The sequence below is a fragment of the Danio rerio genome, chromosome 5, assembly GCF_052040795.2.
Source record: "Danio rerio strain M-AB ecotype USA chromosome 5, GRCz13ab, whole genome shotgun sequence".
Taxonomy (NCBI): domain Eukaryota; kingdom Metazoa; phylum Chordata; class Actinopteri; order Cypriniformes; family Danionidae; genus Danio; species Danio rerio.
Window position 1 is genome coordinate 69,815,099 of NC_141025.1, and position 18,108 is coordinate 69,833,206.

The window sequence follows — 18,108 nt, forward strand, 5'->3', positions numbered from 1 at the left end:
TAGTGACATTATCTTACCAGTTTTACCAAATAGCTAGTTTGCACAGGAGCGGATTTTCTAATTAGACACTAGATCATCTTTTAAAGGCGCACTGTAAAGAATATCTGGTTATACATTGGCAAAGTTGAATAATAAGTGTTCAGTACATGGAAATGGCCATACCATAAGCCTCAGACACCATTGTTTTCTTGTTCTCGTGTAAATATCGTGAGTGTAAAAACTCTTTGAAAAACAGTCCAACCTCAAGATCTGCATGTACTTTAGGTTCTAAGTCATCTGAACCTGACAAAACACAGACTGAAATGTTGCACACGGGATCATTAATATGCACACCCCTAGCTACGTTTTAAGATTATATAATTATAATAGTTTATCAAAGTTTATTTTAAACTTATTCTTATTCTCAAGCCGCAGATGTTTGTTTTCTATGTGTTAGAGCTTGCCAAAACGCAAAATGCATGATATACGAGCCTGATCTCATGAGAAAATTTACATGTTTAAAAATGACTCATGACACCCAAATTCACCCCTAAACACAACTATCATTGTAGGATGAGCAAATTGAACTAAATCATACAAATTAGATTGCACGAATTCATCTGAATTAGTTACTAAATCAAAAAGTTACGAATTTCCGTGAGATTGCGTTGGATATGCCAGCCTGATCTCACAGGAAAATTGAAGTATTTTACGTCAGTTTAGTGGCTAATTCAGTTCAGTTGTACGAAAATGTACAATTTTAAAAAGAAGGCGTGGCACCAAACCCCGCCCCTAAACCCATTATTGGCGGATGAGCAATTCGAATTAAACCAATCACAGAGCTTGCGCTACGCGTCGTTGCAACGTGTAGTTACAATTTTTGAGAGGTGCACGTCAGTGACGGTGACGGCCACGGCGAAGGGCTATTCGTCAGCGCCGTAGCCTACGCCGGTGTTTGACGCAGAAGTATAAATTAACACTTCCCGCCCGTCACAGCGTCTAACAAAGGGGCGGGGTGCGTGGTGACGTCACCGGCATCCCCACCCCTTTGTTTACACGGCGGGCGGGGAATGCCAGTGACCGCTGTGTACGGATAGAATCAGCGGAGCGTGGAGCGCTCTCTCTTCCGGCTCCGCTGATTCTGTCAGTGTACAGCGGTCGGCGCGGGCCACAAAATATTGCACTGAGGGCCGCAAATGGCCCGCGGGCCGCGAGTTTGAGACCCCTGGCCTAGCCAAAGACAAAGAAGACGGAGCCATACAAGGCCTGGGTAATCATCAACAAGCAAAACAACTGCATTCTGACAGCGAACTGCACCTGTATGACAGAGTATGTGAACTTTAAATGCTTAGAATGAAATGTAAAAATCAGTGTCCGCAGTTTAATTAACTAAATTTAACAGTTTTTGCTGCAATCAAATACAGTAATGTGTATGGTTCAGCTTAGCGTGAACTTACCTGAAATAAAATGAGAACTGCAGAGTCGATCATTCACTCCATTCAGCTCTTCTGATGGCTGTTAGCCAAAGACTTCATTAAAAGCAGTGCGGTTTGTGGTAAAATTTAAGTTTTCTATTTTTGGATTATTTTTTAATCGATTTGGCATCCTACTGCACAACACGACATGTTTGCTATTGCAACCGGTTTTTTTTTGCAACTGGGATGCGCGCTTGAACCCGTGTGACGTCATGGGTGAAATAGGTTGGTAATTCCTCTTTATGTTTAGTTGTATGTTTTGTTAGTTTATTATTTTTATTAAGAAATTTGCCAGGTATGTTTGTAATTATTGTAATTTTGTAATGTGTTTGAGGTAACAAACACATGTAGACTGCTGTGTATTGTTATTATTTAATGTACGTTTAAGCAAAGTGTCTTATTACTCGGCTCTTATATGCATGTAACTTCATTCTTGATGTGACCGCTGTCTTTACTCACTGAAGCTTAGCAGGGCTGAGCCTGGTCAGTACGAGAGATGGATGGGAGACCACATGGGAAAAATAGGGTGCTCTTGGAAACGGTGTTAGTGAGGCCAGCAGGGGGCACTCAACCTGCGGTCAGTCTGAATGAATGCCCCAGTAGAGTAAAGAGGACAGTATACTGTCAGTAAACGTCGTCTTTCAGGATGAGATGTTAAACCGAGGTCCTTACTCTCTGTGGTCATTAAAAATCCCATGGCACTTCTAGAAAGAGCAGGGGTGTAACCCTGGTGTCCTGGTAACCCTTAATCAACCCCATCCACCGAATAAGCTCTGTCGCTGTCTGAGGATGCAGTTTCTCCTTTAAATGATGTCACTTCCCAACTGCTATTCTGTGGGGCAACATTTGGGTCCAATTAAAATAATTACACTCTTCTGAGACTGATTGGGATCAATGCTTTTTATCTGTTTATTCATGTTCCAGAAATTTTAGACACCTTTTTCAGTACAAAGTGTTACACAGACTTCATTATTCTAAAACAAAGCTTAATAAATTCTATCCCTCGGTTTTCCCCACATGTGACAAGTGTAGAGCTGCTGAGGATACCTTAGCACATCTTTTTTGATCTAGTGTTCAAGTTCAGAATGTTTGGTTAGAAATACTTTAGTTCTTTGCTAAGGTTAATGATTGTGTTTTAGTCCCTAACCTAATGATAGCAATTTTTGGCTGGTCATATTTTCTTGAGACTCTCAACCGAAATGTACGCTTACCTGTTCAGTATGGCATGATCATAGCTAAAAAAAAATTTCCTTTGTTTTTGGAAAAAAAAAATGTTTGGCCTCTTTTTTCTGATTGGCTTCTCGGACTCACCTCCACTTTACATTTGGAAAGAATAAGATATACCATCTCTGGGAACTCTGCGCAATTTGATAAAATGTGGGATCCAGTCTTTCTTTTTCTGCAACACCATAAAGACTAAGGGTGTCGTTTAATTTCTAAAGATTTGTAAGAATTTTTTTCTTTACATCCATTGCTGTGTCTTTTTGTAGGTCATATATGTTTTGTATGTAGCCATTTTCTCTTGTTTCTTGCTTTATTTTACATTTTGCACAGATTATTGTCTCATGATGGGTTTGTCTGTCTGCTCTTTGTTTTTCTGTCTGCAAAATGTATAATTAAAAACATATTTAAAAAAATAAATAAATAATTACACTGTGTAATAGAAAACCATCAGTTGTCTTTCTATATTGTGTGCGTCTATATAAACCACAGAGTTTTTAAGCTTTCAATATCTTTTTTTAATCACTTTCGTCACATAAATGGAAGCTCTTATAAGTAACAGCCTCTTGAAGAAGTTTCTCATTCAGCTTTTTCACTTCACAATCCTCTCTCAGTGATTCTGAAGTAATGAGTGTGCACTTTATCAGTCTTTAAGAGCCCATTAATGGTCTAAACTCTTGTCAAAACACACTTGATGCTAGATTTACACTCACAATCCGCAAACCTGAGCACCTTCACTCGCTGTCCTGATTCATGCAGGATATTTATATGTTTTTTATAAATACATTTCCTGTTCTCTGAAGAACTGGGTTTCTGTGCCTGGTGCTGCTAAAAACTAAAGCCTCCTCTGACCATGAGAAGAGATGGCCTTATTTCAGCTTTACAGATATGAGGCCATTAGAACTCCAGAAAATGGGCTGTCTGTGCAGAAATCCTGACGTGTGTTTTGGAGGACAGCTTGGTTCAATGAGACAGGACGCTCTTTTCATTTAAGAATGGATTTTTTATTTATTTTGAATTTGCGGAAAAGGTAAAAAGAGAAATGTGAGGGAAAATGGGATCATAGAACTCAGCACAAGCCTTTTAAGCCCTGCTTTTAAAGAATATAGAGGCAATGCTGTCCATTTGGTGGGTAATTTGTGCTTCGTTTTGTTTGATATTTTTTACTGCCCCAGAGAGTGATGGGAAATGTAGTACAGCACCCACAAATGTACTTAATGAAATAGCACTAATTAAAGTTAATAAGTGTATAGTTAACTTTATACTTAAAGGGAAAGTTGAGCCAGTAAAAAAAATAATATTAATGGATTTATTTCATTCAATTATTCAGTGAAAGACTACATATACAGTAGTCAACATTTGAAGTGGATCAAAAATGTTTTTTAAAATTGTCCTGAGGCAAGAATTGGTGCTGTTTAATAGTTTTAGAACAATTTTGATAAAAAGATTTAGGACTACTTCAAATGTTGACTAATGTATTTTGAAGACTTGTTAAAAGTTGACTTACAAAGAACAATTCTATGATCATTTACTGAACCTAATCGTGTTCAAAATGAGTGTTTTCTTTTTTTTCTGGTAAAGCTAAAGGAAGATATTTAGAAAAATGTTGGAAAGGGGTAACCATTGACTTCCAAAGAACTTTTCTTTTCTGCTATGCATGGCAATGGCTAGTTTCCAACATTCTTAAAAAAAATCTTCTAGATGGCTTAATGGTGAAAAATCTTTTTAAATCATTGTATAAATAATTATTGATGAGAAATTAAAATGTATTACAAAATGTATTTCATTTGCTTTTACATGCTTTTATTTTTATTTTTTGTTTAAGTATAGAATTCTAACATAAAAATGATCATATTTGGAATTTGAGATTGACCTCTGTCTTCATGTTCATCAGCCAAACTGACTCGAGCATTCAGCAACTCTGCAGTATCTATAGCTGCAATGATTTAAAGCATTTTTATGTTAAGTTTTTTAAAAAGTACAGTGGTCCCTTGTTATTTGTGGGAGTTAAAAAAACAAACAAACCTGCAATAGGCTAAACCGCAAAGTATTCAACTTTATTTTTACGAACAATTTAGTTCGTCTAATTCACCTATAGCTCATGTCGTTTGACATGCGGGGGAAACCGGAGCACCCGGTGGAAACCTATGTGGGAAGAACATGCAAACTCCACACAGAAATGCCAACTGGCCCAGCCGGGTCTCAAACCAGCGACCTTCTTGCTGTGAGGTGACAGTGCTAACCACTGAGCCACTGTGCTGCCTCTCTCTTATATAATATATCTACTAAAAGACAGAAAATATTACTTTACAAACTATAATAGTCAATAATATTACTGAAATTAGTTTAAAAACAGAATGAATGCAAATTTACACACAGTTACACAAGTAAATAACTCAATGATGGGCTAAAAATCTGCATATTTCTGCGTGTGCAAATTCCGTTAGTGCCCACTCATAACCATGTCCTATTATAGTATATCACTGCCCCATATCAAAAGAAAATACTCAAATTCCCACCGGTGGTAATGTGTTGTCATCTCATTAAGATGACCATTGGGCTGAAGGCCGACACAAGCTGATGTGCATGCATATGGATACAGCATAAAGCAGCATTATTAACATACACATCACCATCAGGCTGTCAATTATTCCCGCAGCCTGACCGTCTACACGCTCATGTTAAAGCCAAACTCCCAAACCCCACAACACCACCTCCATGCTAATTGAACATCACTTCATTTCTCTCCTGTCTCCTCAATACACGCATCGCAGAGGTCAGAGGTCACACCAGATGTAATCCATCACACTGTCAGAGAGACCCACACACATTATAGCAATAAGATAAACTTGATCTGCTGTTAGGTTTTGTGTACGCTAATGTGTTTTCATTTTGATATGGCATTTTTGATAAAATTACAGTACAATATTGTAGCCTATGTGAGGTTGTTAAACGTGATTATAAGGACATTCATTATAAACAATTAGTAGATTAGTAGATTGCATTGAGAGAAAATAGTCATCAATAGTCACAGTGTGTGTATGTGTATGTGTGTGTGTGTGTGTGCGTGTCTGTGTGTCTGTGTGCGTGTTTGTGTTTGTGTATTGGTGGTTTACAAAAACATAAATTTGTATGTGTGTGTGTGTGTGTGTGTGTGTGTGTGTGTGTGTGTGTGTACATTTTAAGGAATGTGTGTTTGGTTTTGTGTGTGTGTGTGTGTGTGTACTGGTTTTGGTGGTTTACGAAGACCTGTGCATGCTTGCCTGCATGCGTGTATGTATGTGTGTGTGTGTGTGTGTGTGTGTGTGTGTGTGTGTGTGTGTGTGTGTGTGAGCGGCACACTTATGCGAGTTCTTGAGTGTGTGTGTGTGTTTGTGTAGGTAAGTACTGGTTTTGGTGATTTACGAGGACACAAATTTGTGTGTGTGTGTGTGCATGCATGTGTGTGTACATTTAATGGAAATGTTTTTTTTTCCCCTGTTTGTGTGTGCGTGTGTGTGTGTGTGTATGTGTGTGTGTGTGTACATTTAAAGGAAATGTGTCTTTGATGTTTTGTGTGTGTGTGTGTGTGTGTGTGTGTGTGTGTGTACATTTAAAAAAAGTGTGTATGATGTTTGTGTGTGTATTGTTTTTAGTGGGTAACAAGGATGCAAATTTGTGTGTGTGTGTATGCGCGCACTTACAGTAAGTGAGTTCTTGTTTTTGTATGTGTGCATGTATTTGTGTGTGCGCTCACATACATGGGAGGCAAAAAGACTCACGGGCAGCCCAAGACAGATGCTCTGTTTCTGTGTATGAGAATCCACCTCTGTATTGTGTGTCATTATTGACACATATAGATTTATTTAATAATAGATGGCAGAGCAGCCGGGTTGAAAAAATCATTAAGGTTTTAAGTGCTGACACCAAGAGATAAAGCTACACTCACTGTACACGGCTTCATTAATAAACGCAGATTTCAACAAATAAATCACACTCAATGCTTTCTTGAAATGTGCTCTATTGAAGTGCTAAATTATCATACACATTAAGCAATTAACCCACCCATGGCTACAAATACATTATGTTGAATGTCTCTTGGTTAAAATGGTGAATTTCAGATAATAACACCTAAAGGAACAACTGCTTAAAACAACTGACAATCGTGTGGCTTATTACGTCTAGTGTTATTTATTTATTTATTTAAGTACAGTTTTGGGTAACACTTTTATTTATTACCTTTCTATTAATAAGATATGAACTGTTTATTAGCACTTATAAAGTATGATCTTATATTGCGTCGCAATACCCAAACTCAACTACTACAGAGATCAAAACAACTTATTACATTACTGAATTATGTTAAAGGTGCAGCATGTAAGTTTGACACCCAGTGGTTGAACTAGGCATTGCACTCCTGGATCAAAACAAGCGCAAGCGCAGGTTGCCAGATTGACGACCAACAGGAGCCAGTCTGACCATCGAGCCTAAAGGCTGATTTAAACCGTCTTCTATATAAAAGCAGCGACACATAATAGAAGGAATAATTTTTCATATTAAATTGATATATTAGAAACGGCTTCTATGTCTTGCAGCTGAACAACAGAAAACCTCAGGTACACCTCATGTGCTTTATGCAGTGATAAATGGTAATAATGCAAGTTTGAATGTTATTTTACATGACATTTATTGCCATTAGCAGCAGATAGTTCAGCTCAGATCTTGAAAATAAAAGTAAACTATTTGAAATTGAACTTGAGAGTCAATAGCCCCTTTCACACATACAGAACTTTCCGGAAAATTGCCGGCAATTTTCCGGAAAGGTTGTATGTGTGAACAGGTCCTTTTTGAAAATACCGGTAAATTCGTTCTGGCTATTTTCCGGAAAGAGAAGTTGTAACATTACCGGCAATTTGCCGGAATGCTGCACTGTGTGAATGCAGAAGGAAGATTGCTGGAATAAGCGCGTGCACGTCTAGAACGTGCTGACGTGAGACGTCTGCTTTAGCCAATCACAACAGTCAGACGCATTTACGCCCGCGCGGTTTGTGAGGATAAAAGCCTTTGAATATTTTTCCAGACACATTTAGCTGCTAGAAGTTAGTCAGATCACGTTTATATGTTCTTCTTAATGCCAACTGTGTAAATAATCATCGATGAGATGCTTATGATAAGCCCTTGTTTGTTTACGTTCGTGTGCCTGTGAAACAGCCTGTGAGCGCCAGCACACGCACATATAATGAACATCTCGACATGCAAAAGTGATCCTGAGAAAGTTGTTCACAATATTGATCATCCACAGAGTTTGTAATTTAGTCAAATGTTTACAAATACAAGCGCAGCCGTTTAAAGCTCATTTGTGGTGAATGATGTCAGAATTTACCGGTATTTTGGAGTGGATGTGTGAATGCTCTTTTCCGGAAAATTTCCGTAACGTCCTCGCCTGTGTGAACAGCGCTTTTTTGAATATACCGGTAAAGTCGTTCCGGAAATTTTCCGGATATTTACCATTATCACTGTGTGAAAGGGGCTAATGAGTCAGTGCAAGCCAACACATATCAGTGATTCAGCATCTACATTTAACAACGGTAATGCTTAGAGCTTAGAGCTTTAATATGTATTAGATTATAAATCTTACTATTTCGTTGGAGTGCAGTAAGTGCACTATTATGCGCTTCTTAATGGTTGTATTTCAATTTCTGTCGTGTTTCGTCTGGTGCAAACAGCCCAATTGCTCATCTCTGACACGGTGTTACAATGTAACCTGCTCACCTAATGTTTACGTTCATAATATTTATGTTATTTGTTAATCAATAACCTCATGTGAAACTCTGAATCTGCGTCTCATGTTAAGAGTCTGCTACTGTCCACCAGAGGTTGCATTTCAGTCACGGACGCTTGCTTTGAAAGCCGTCCTAACTGAATGAATGTATAAATTATGCTGGTTTCCATCATGCAACCCAGATTACTGATATATAATTGGCTAAAATGGCATTGAGCAGGTTAAAAGAACCAAAACAAAGACAGACGTTTTGGCACGTAACAGACATTTTCAAAGCAGAATTTCTGACTTCAGCATTGTTTTTCAGATAAACAAGAATGTTCACATAGCATATTTCTTAAATAGCTGCAAGCATATTGTGGTATTTTTATGCTTTAGAAGAGTCAAAATAATTAGCACCTTTAAGATCAGTATTTTATAGATGCCATGAAATTGTCCACTTGTTAAAAAAAAAAGCGGAATGAACCGCCAACTTATCCAGCAAGTTTTTACACAGCGGATGCCCTTCCAGCCGCAACCCATCTCAGGGAAACATCCACACACACGCATACACTATGGACAATTTAGCTTACCCAATTCACCTGTACCGCATGTCTTTGGACTGTGAGGGAAACCGGAGCACCCGGAGGAAACCCATGCAAAGGCAGGGAGAACATGCAAACTCCACACAGATACGCCAACTGAGCTGAGGTTCGAACCAGCGACCCAGCGACCTTTTTGCTTTGAGGCGACAGCACTACCTACTGCGCCACTGCCTCGCCTATATATATATATATATATATATATATATATATATATATATAACTAGAAATCAGGTATATTGTATATGATAGGAATGTCAGCTTTTAAGCTTGTCCAGCAACATTTGTCCTGCAATAAATATTTTGTTTTTTAAATAAACGTACGTTTTCTCACATGTGTCTTCTTGTGTTGTGCAGATCTGTACTGTACGCTGGAGGTGGACTCTTTCGGCTACTTTGTCAGCAAAGCCAAAACACGTGTGTTCAGAGACACAACAGAACCACAGTGGAACGAGGTCAGCTTTTTTACCAGTTTCTAATAAGACATTACAATAAGATTCACCTGACCGGTCTCCATATTAAAAAGATTCCCCTTTCTTTTGTCTCCTTCTAGGAGTTTGAAATCGAGTTGGAGGGCTCACAGTGTCTGCGCATCTTGTGCTACGAGAAGTGTTACGACAAATCGAAACTCAACAAGGACGACAACGAGATCGTGGACAAGATCATGGGCAAGGGTCAAGTACAGGTAGGACAGACCAAAGACAATATCAGATTGGTTTACACCACACTTAAGGCTGCAGTCTGTAACCTTTTTCTTCTTTTGTGGCTAAAAATTATTCGAAGTGGGTTTCACGGTCTGTGGTACAGTGACTGACAGCTAGAAAAACTTTTAGATAACAATTAGATTCATCCATAAGGAGCCATCAGGTCCACATCCCACCTAAAGATGATCATTCGCAAACTATTGCAGTTGTAGGCAAAACAAACAGACTGCAGCTTTAAATTGTAGTGGTTTCCTGATGTCTGCTTTGAGCGTTTGGTGTGTTTTGGTGATGTTTTTTTTTTTTTTTTTGACATGGGCCTCTTTACCGCTTGTGAATGCATGGTTTACATTTCTTTCCCCTCACATAACGTGGGAAATGCCTTAATTAAAGTCTTGAGATCAGTGTGTTGGCATATGTTTTGTTGTATGCGGCTGACGTTAGGAACCAGTTATCAAACCTGGCATCAACATGAGCCGAAAACATTCTCTTTCAGGAGGAATTTTCCGACAGATGTTCTCTAAAATAAGATTATAAATGTGGCTTTTCATTTTGCTGTATTAAGTCTATCATTGGTCTTTTCTGTTGCGGGAATTTGTTAGCCACTATTGCTAATTATGCTAACGCCCTGTTTTGCTAAGCTTAAATCTCAGGTAAATTATCTTTCTTGAAGGTATTGCGTTTGAGTTGCTTCTTTTAAATCTAGGACAGCTTATGTGAGCTAAAACAGCGCTGGGTTTAATTGCTCGGGTGGTTTATTTCTGTTTTATGTTCGTGTTATTCTCTTGGGATCGTAGCCAGAGGTGAATTAGCAGCATGAGAGATGATTCTCTGTTTTCAGAGAGAATGTGCTGTGTTAGTCGTTCTCATGCGTGTGTGTATAGATGATGCGTCGCATTCATTTTCTGTTTTTTGGTTTTCTTTTCAGGTGTGCCTGTATGAGTTAGTAGTTGGTCTACTTAGTTGTTACTCGCAACTGTCTTTATGATGACGTTTTGTATTTACAGTAAGCCCTCGTTTTCCTCTGGTTTAAGTTATTGTGTAGTTTCTTTGATGATTCTTTAGAATTTATGAATTGATTGTTGGATTATATTGGGAATTTGTGCATCAACAGCATCACCTCCATAGACAATTAGTTATGACACTTCATGTATTATTTAGTGTTATTGGAAGTATTGGGTGGAGAAAAGCAGTTTGGCAAAAAAAAAAAAGTTTTTAAAAAAGAAAAACAAATGAACATTTTAAATAATGAATAAATAATAGTAATAAAAACTATTTAAGATAAAAGATCACAACATCACTTCCATAAGCTATTGCTTCTTCTTTTATTATTGGGTGTTAATAGAAGTATTTAGTAGAAGAAGAAAAAAACATTTTTAAAGCAAATACAAAGAAATTATGAATAATTTAAATAGTAAAATAAAAAAATAATGAAGATAAAATAGCAATTAAATAATGCAGTAAAATAATGTAAAATATCAGAATATTAACTAAATAATTTAACTAATAATTATAACCTATACAACTCATATTTGAACAAATAATGTTAAAAATAATAAAACAAATATTGTTGAATTTTATTTTTTTATATAAAAATAAAATGAATAAAAATAAGTAAAAACAAAATAAAAAATAACGTATCTAATAAAAATCTTTTTTTTACGTTCTTATATTATATATAGGTATTATTGGAAGTATTGGGTAAAAAATAGCTTTTTAAAATAATAAAAAGAAAAATAATGAATAATTTAATTAGTAAAATAAAAAAAATAATGAATGTAAATTAACACATCAATTAAAAAAATCTAATAAATGCTATCAAATAATGTAAAATATCAGAATATTAACTAAATAATTAAGCTAAAAAAGTAAACAACTAATATTTGAATAATTAAATGATAAAATAAATCAATTAAAATTTTGTTGAATTTCATGTGTTTTAAATAAAATGAATAATAACAAATAAGTAAAATAAACTAAAATATTAGTAGAAAAAATAATGTAACTTAATAAAAAATACAGTATATAAATTGGGGTCTGCTTACAATAAACTATATAAATGTTTTCTTACTAATAAAATATGTAATCTAAATCAGGTTACTTTTACAGATTTAATGTTCGTCAATGTGCTGATTGCCTCTGCATGTAAAGCTAAAACACATACATGCATATCCCCCAACAGATTTCTCCTGCAGTGACAAATAGGCTTTAACAGAAAAGGTGCAAGAGCAACAGAAAGTGCTGCTGTTTTGTCTGCTATAAATAATGGCTACAGACGGATTTTACCAGTACTATGGTTTATTTGGGTTTATCTACTGTATTGCAAGGTGTGTATTGCAACATTATTAAAACATTATTACTTAAAAACAAAATCCATGACTAATAGGTTTCTGAGACACATTTTATGAGCAAAAAATTAAAACAAGTGCATTGTTAAGGTATACCAGCCTAATAGAGAACAGTGGAAAAGAGCAGAATACACACAAATCTGGACTAACTATCTTTCATTTCACATCAGCCTTCAGTGTGTGTGACCTGTGGCCTGCTGAACTCTCTCCTATGGTGAAAAGTATAGGTTTAGGAGATATTTAGCTGCTTGGCCTTCTAGTTAATACCTTCCTTCCTGGACAGGAAGACGAGCCACTTCTAAAACTGAAGTTCCCTTCTTTCTGTGCATGTGAGAGGCCTTGTTTCTATTCAAGGAAGTTTACAGAGCGTTCAATAGGTGCTAAGAAGAGACTCTGTGCTGTGTATGGGTCACTGCTAAAGCTGATTTAAATTCACTTCAAGTGCTTATACAGGGTTATTACTGAGACGCTTCAGCAAACCTTCAAAGGGTGTTTGTCTGTAATATGTTTTTCTCGGATCAGTGTGTGACCGTGAAACTTTGGATATTGGTTTCGTTCAACTGTTTAATAAGTTTTTTTTTTTTTTTTTAAGTTTTCAGCATCTTACATTGAGGATCACGTTTTTTATATAAATGTACAGTACTGTAACTGTATATTGATGATCATACAGTACTGTGATGTTTTTTCTATATGATTATGCCGTCGAACTGTTGTATAAACGCAATATCACACGAGTAGCAGTGCGATTATGGCTGTATATCATCACTGGTGGTACATTAGACACTCGGCCAGCAAAGGCACTAAAGTTATATATATATATATATATATATATATATATATATATATATATATATATATATATATATATATATATATATATATATATATATTAAGTACTTGAGTAAATAAAATAAATACATTATAAAAAAAAACTGATATTTTCACATTTTGTATATTCACATTTTATTTACACATACATCAAATTTTTATAGCGAAGACTGTAGAACTTATACTTATGTTTTATTGCAAAAAAAAATGCAGTCAAGCCCGAAATTATTAATAGGCCTGGCAAATTCAGACAATTTGAATATTAAATAATGTAAATAAAAGCTGAAAAATATATATTTTTTGCCCCACAATGATGCCTCTTATACATCTTCTTATTATCTTTTAGGAGAAGCTTGTGTAATTTACGGTTAAACTTAACTGTATGTCTATTGCATCATGCATTCATGTACATTAAGCATCTCAACATGACATTTACAACAGCAAATAGAAAAACAAATCTCTCACATATTCACAGGAAATGCACATTTTACCAGCATATTGCTGTCATATACGAACTAATTATTATTTGTAAAAAAATTTTCTTTAAAAGCTGAATAGAATGCCTTGAAGTACAGAAAGTTTAGTTAGTATCATTCACATGTTCAAGATTCAGTCACTTTGTGTCACATTATACTGTCTTTCCTGCTCTCGATCAGTGATATAAAGGGCCAGGTCAACATCTGGACCATCTTATACGCTCTTAAAAAACACAATCCTCCAAACAAATCAGTGTCTTTCATTCAGATTATGTAATGCAGCGATTGTGTTGCCGTCATAAGTATCTGAGGCTGATCTTCTGTTTGAAGCGTTCCCTCAGAGCGTCTGTTTTCTTAACTGCTCTGGCTGAGGTGGACGGAGCCAAAATGTTTCCCTTCCTTCCCTTGAGAGATCCTGATTTATTTAACAACCCTACATTTAAAAATCCTTAAATGGTCACATTGTAGCGACTCCCTTCGGCTTTTAATGGACCCGGTTACTACAGTTTTGTATAGGGAGATGGGGAAACTTGCAGTACATCCATCTGTTCATATTCATGATGCAACTTAAGCATGATGCAGATTTAAAACGATGGTTGTTTTATCATTGTATTGGAAAAGTCTGTTAATGCTGTGGTTAATAAATGTCCACCTGCACAATGTTTCAAATCGCAATGCTGTTCAAATTCACAAAATTACAGCGCATATAAATCATTTTATCAGAACAATCTTTAGTCCAGGCTCACTGGAAATTAGAGCCTATAAGTATTTTCGCAAACTGTAAAATACGTTGCTCTGAGTACGTTTCGTTGCACCTTTTAGTTGGCAAATCCCCTAGAGGGCGGTGTTTTACTTCAAATTAAATTGAAAATAATAACTCAAATGATGTCATTTTAAATAAAATCAGACTAAATTGAACTTTTTTTTTAGTTTGTTTCAGCAGTTATAAACAGTTCATTTTAGTCCTAAACACCTAATGAGCGTCAAAACCTCCTAATACCTCCTTATGAGCGCCAAAAGTGGCTAATCTGTTTGGCAAAATATTTGACTCCATCTCACTGCATATCAAAAGACTAAAAGAATATAAGGATTTAAAGAAATCTCCTCTGTTCTGAGCGAGCGCACTTCTTAAACTGAACAGCGCATCATCAAGGACAAAAGCATGCTCAGGCCCGTATGCGATGTGAGTGCTGGTCGTCGGGGGAGATGGAAGGGGGGGACAAGTGTGCTTCGGCCCAGTTCAAAGCAACTGTACACAGTGTGAGTACGCCCTTAATGTCATGCAGGCCATTTGTTTCAGTATTTCTACTTGGCTTGGGATCACTGGGAGTTGATCTTTGACCTCTGGGGGTTTTGTCTGCATTTGTTCATTTAAAGAGCTTTTAAGTGCTGTTCCCCTGTTGAAGACCGTCATCCAGTCAGCTCGTCTTCAAGAAAACGAATCAATATCTGTCACTGTAAGACCAGCTGAATACAAACAATCCCACATCCTGCCACATTAAGATTTAGGGAGCTTGATTGAAAAGACATGGTGCTAACTATCAACCTACTGTACTTTTTGCATTCAGTCTGGAAAGTTGTATGATGTGCTGTGGCCATATAATATAATAGTTTGTCAAGACACATTCGGATTAAAAAATAACTGAAGAAATCCCACCTGAAGGGCGATATGGGTTCCACATTTGTGTCCCAACACTAATTATTGTTAGCTTCATCGTTTTCTTTTATAAATTTAAGTGGATTGAACATAAAACAATTAAGTTGTCGCAAAAAAGCTCAAGAATTGTGTTTTCAGCTCTTTTTAATTAAGTAGTTTGAACAAGCAGCACAAAAATAATTGCTTGAGTGTAACATTTCATTTTAATCTATTGTCCAAGAGTTTGGGGTAAAAAAAAAAAAGTAATACACTATTAAATAAAAACATTCTTTATGGTGGGGCGACATGATGGCTCAGGGGTTAGCACTGTTGCAACACACACAAAAAAAGTCGCTGGTTCAAGTCCCAGCTGGACCAGTTGGCATTGCTGTGTGGAGTTTGCACATTCTCCCCATGTTTGTGGGGGTTTCCTCACAGTCCAAAAACATGCGCTATACATGTAGGTGAATTTAATGAACTAAATTGACCATAGTGTATTAGTGAGTGTGAATGAGTGTATGGGTTTCCCAGGTGTTTCAACATATGTTGGAATACTTGGCGGTTTATTCTGCTGTGGCGACCTCTAAAATAGAGACTAAGGTGAAGGAAAATGAATGAATTACTGATTGTTAATAGCAATTGTTGTCATTTGTGGCATTTTTTTAATTCCAAAAAAGTTGTATTAGTTTTTAGATCTGTCAATAGTTCTATCTGTCTGAATCTTTCTGACTGTCATTATTAATTTAAATTAATTTATTAAAACCATTTTAGATATTAGGTTCTCTTCAAATACTCTTCCTTTATTGCTTTGTAAAACATTGTTAAACACATTCTAATACTAGTACTATTGTGAAACATTGTTTGGCATTCACTTTTTCATTTTCAGACAGAAAAAAACAGACTGAGTTCTCCAACTTTCTAAAGACTTTGATCTTTTACCTCTTAGAGGGCCAAGAGTTTTTTTTAAATGCTTTTATTTTTCTTTGCTATTTGGGCTTATTGGAACCTAATTAGCATAAAATCTAAGTATCATCTTTTAAAATGATGTACTTTTGAGAGAAATGATGTCCATATATGTGGACTCGTGGTCCGAATTTACATAAAACACTTTTTCCTGACTGTTTTTTAATGCATATATAGCATATAGTTTTTTTAAACATGTTTTGACTATCAGACAGTAAATAAATTTTTTTTTGCCCATTTTGGACAGTTAAAAATAGTGTTTGAGAAATTCTATATGCTGCAAAACAATTGCATGATGAAACTGTTTGTCTGTTACAAAATATAGAACATTTAAAGTATTTTAAATAGCCACTTAAGTGCTAAAATGTGCTGTCCACATATGTGGCCATAGAGCCCTAGGGGGTTAGAATTTTGGATGAAAAATTACAGTTGCTGCTTTATGAGAAGGCCTTTTTTTTTTGTATATAATAACTTACTTATTTCTTAGAACACAGAAAATAGTCCACGGTTTGTCATGTCCTTTTAGAATCATCTCTGCTCGCACTTGGAAGATTTGCACGTTTCGCTGATGTTTTCCATCAAGGATGGTCGTCACTTCCTTCTTATGTATAACATTTCAAATTGTTCAGAACTAATTGTCTACCCAAACGTACCTCTCACTTTCCAAGATCACTTGACTGTTTTTTGGTTGTGCATTCTGGAATTTATTCTGTAAATGTGTTTCTATTTTTTTTTTTTTTTTTTTTAGAATTACATTTTTTATGAATAATTTATAATTAATCAGATAATAAATTCTCAAAAAAAATTGCATTTGGTACCTGTATTGCTTTGTAAAACAACATTAAACACATTCTAAACTACTAGTAGTAATGTGAAACTTAGTCAAGCATTCACTTTATTTTCAGACCGAAAAATACAGAACAAGTTGTCTAACTTTCTGAAGACTTTCATCCTTCTAATCACAGTGACCTGAGTGTAGATAGCGATACCATGCGTCACTCTTCTCTGTTGTGGCTGTTATATAATGCCACCGATGAAAACCACAGAATTTCACAGGCAGGAAGTGTGTTAAGATTGCTTTTATGCTTTCCTTCTCCTCCTCCTCAGGGAGCACTCCTCCTCTTCATCCCTCACTTTCCCTCCATCTCTCTCCCTTTAGTCACTGTCTTTTCATGTCTTTTCAGCTTTTTGGCTGTGAAGTGTTGTGTTTTGAGTGTCCTTGTGGAAATGCTCTCAGTTATAATCATCTCTTTGGGTGGGGTTGATCCCCCTTTACTCTGACTATCACTTTGTTTTTGTCAGACATAATTTACTCTGTCCTATATACGGTTTAAACTAAAGAGTGTTTAAAGTTTAGGTTGCTTGCATCATTTTCCTATTTAAATCAGAACTCTTTTGTAGTTAAATCTGTGATATTAAAACTGCATAATATCATTGTGCCTGCTGTTGTGATTGTATGCCAGCAAGGTTCCTTGATTATTACACCAGAACAAAAGTATAGTTCCCTAGAAAATGACAATTCATCTTAGTACATTATGTAACTACAGAAGTGTCAAGCTTTAAATAGGAAAATTGTCTAAAAATTGGTCATTTTTGAGCGAGATGCGAATGATCTGATCTGATTCAATGATCTATGCTAAGCTAAGCTAAAAGTGCTCCTGCCAGAGACTGAGATCAGCTTAATAGATTCACAAATGGTAAAACTGTACAATTAATATTTAATGGGAGTTTTTAAATGAAAAACAAACAAACAAACAAAAAAAACACCAACACAGGATTTCGGGATTTTCATCTACACTGTGGTTAAATTGAACAGTCTGGTGCATGCCTCACAACATTTGTCTTCTGTCAACATTTGTTGCTATAGGGAGCCTAAAGTGAAAGTACACACTGTAAAAAATGCAGGGTTAAACGGTAATTTTTTGAGTGCACATTGGTGGAAAGCAAAATTACATTTCATCTGAAATTACACACATCTTTAAAATATTCATGCGTCTAATAATCAGATCGAGCTGCCTCTTTCTTTCAGTTTTTTGATCACATGGCCTTGAAAATAATGTGTACACATGTTTTATGCTGATGTATGATGTATTCTAAGTGTTACAATAGTTTTTTTTTTTTTACAATGAAAATTTAATG

At 35.9% G+C, this 18,108-nt stretch overlaps 1 protein-coding gene and 1 long non-coding RNA gene across 11 annotated transcripts in view; both read left to right on the plus strand.

Annotated features, from left to right (window-relative positions):
* The window catches only part of abr (ABR activator of RhoGEF and GTPase), a 338,299-nt gene that overhangs the window by 217,477 nt on the left and 102,714 nt on the right, over positions 1-18,108 (plus strand). For 8 of the 10 annotated variants that reach the window (XR_015490409.1, NM_001368694.1, XM_087252473.1 and 5 more), the window contains 2 exon segments: positions 9,375-9,472; positions 9,571-9,702. The exons of 1 other annotated variant lie outside the window; for it this stretch is intronic. Coding sequence is in view for 7 of the 9 variants with exons in the window: in NM_001368694.1 (NP_001355623.1) it covers positions 9,375-9,472; positions 9,571-9,702 (230 nt within the window). In the remaining 2 variants the exon portion in view is untranslated. 10 annotated transcript variants of the gene reach the window in all.
* Positions 4,037-9,012, plus strand: LOC147844471 (uncharacterized). Its single transcript, XR_015492131.1, has 3 exons — positions 4,037-6,706; positions 6,776-7,415; positions 8,182-9,012. It is a non-coding gene; the product is annotated as an uncharacterized LOC147844471 (long non-coding RNA).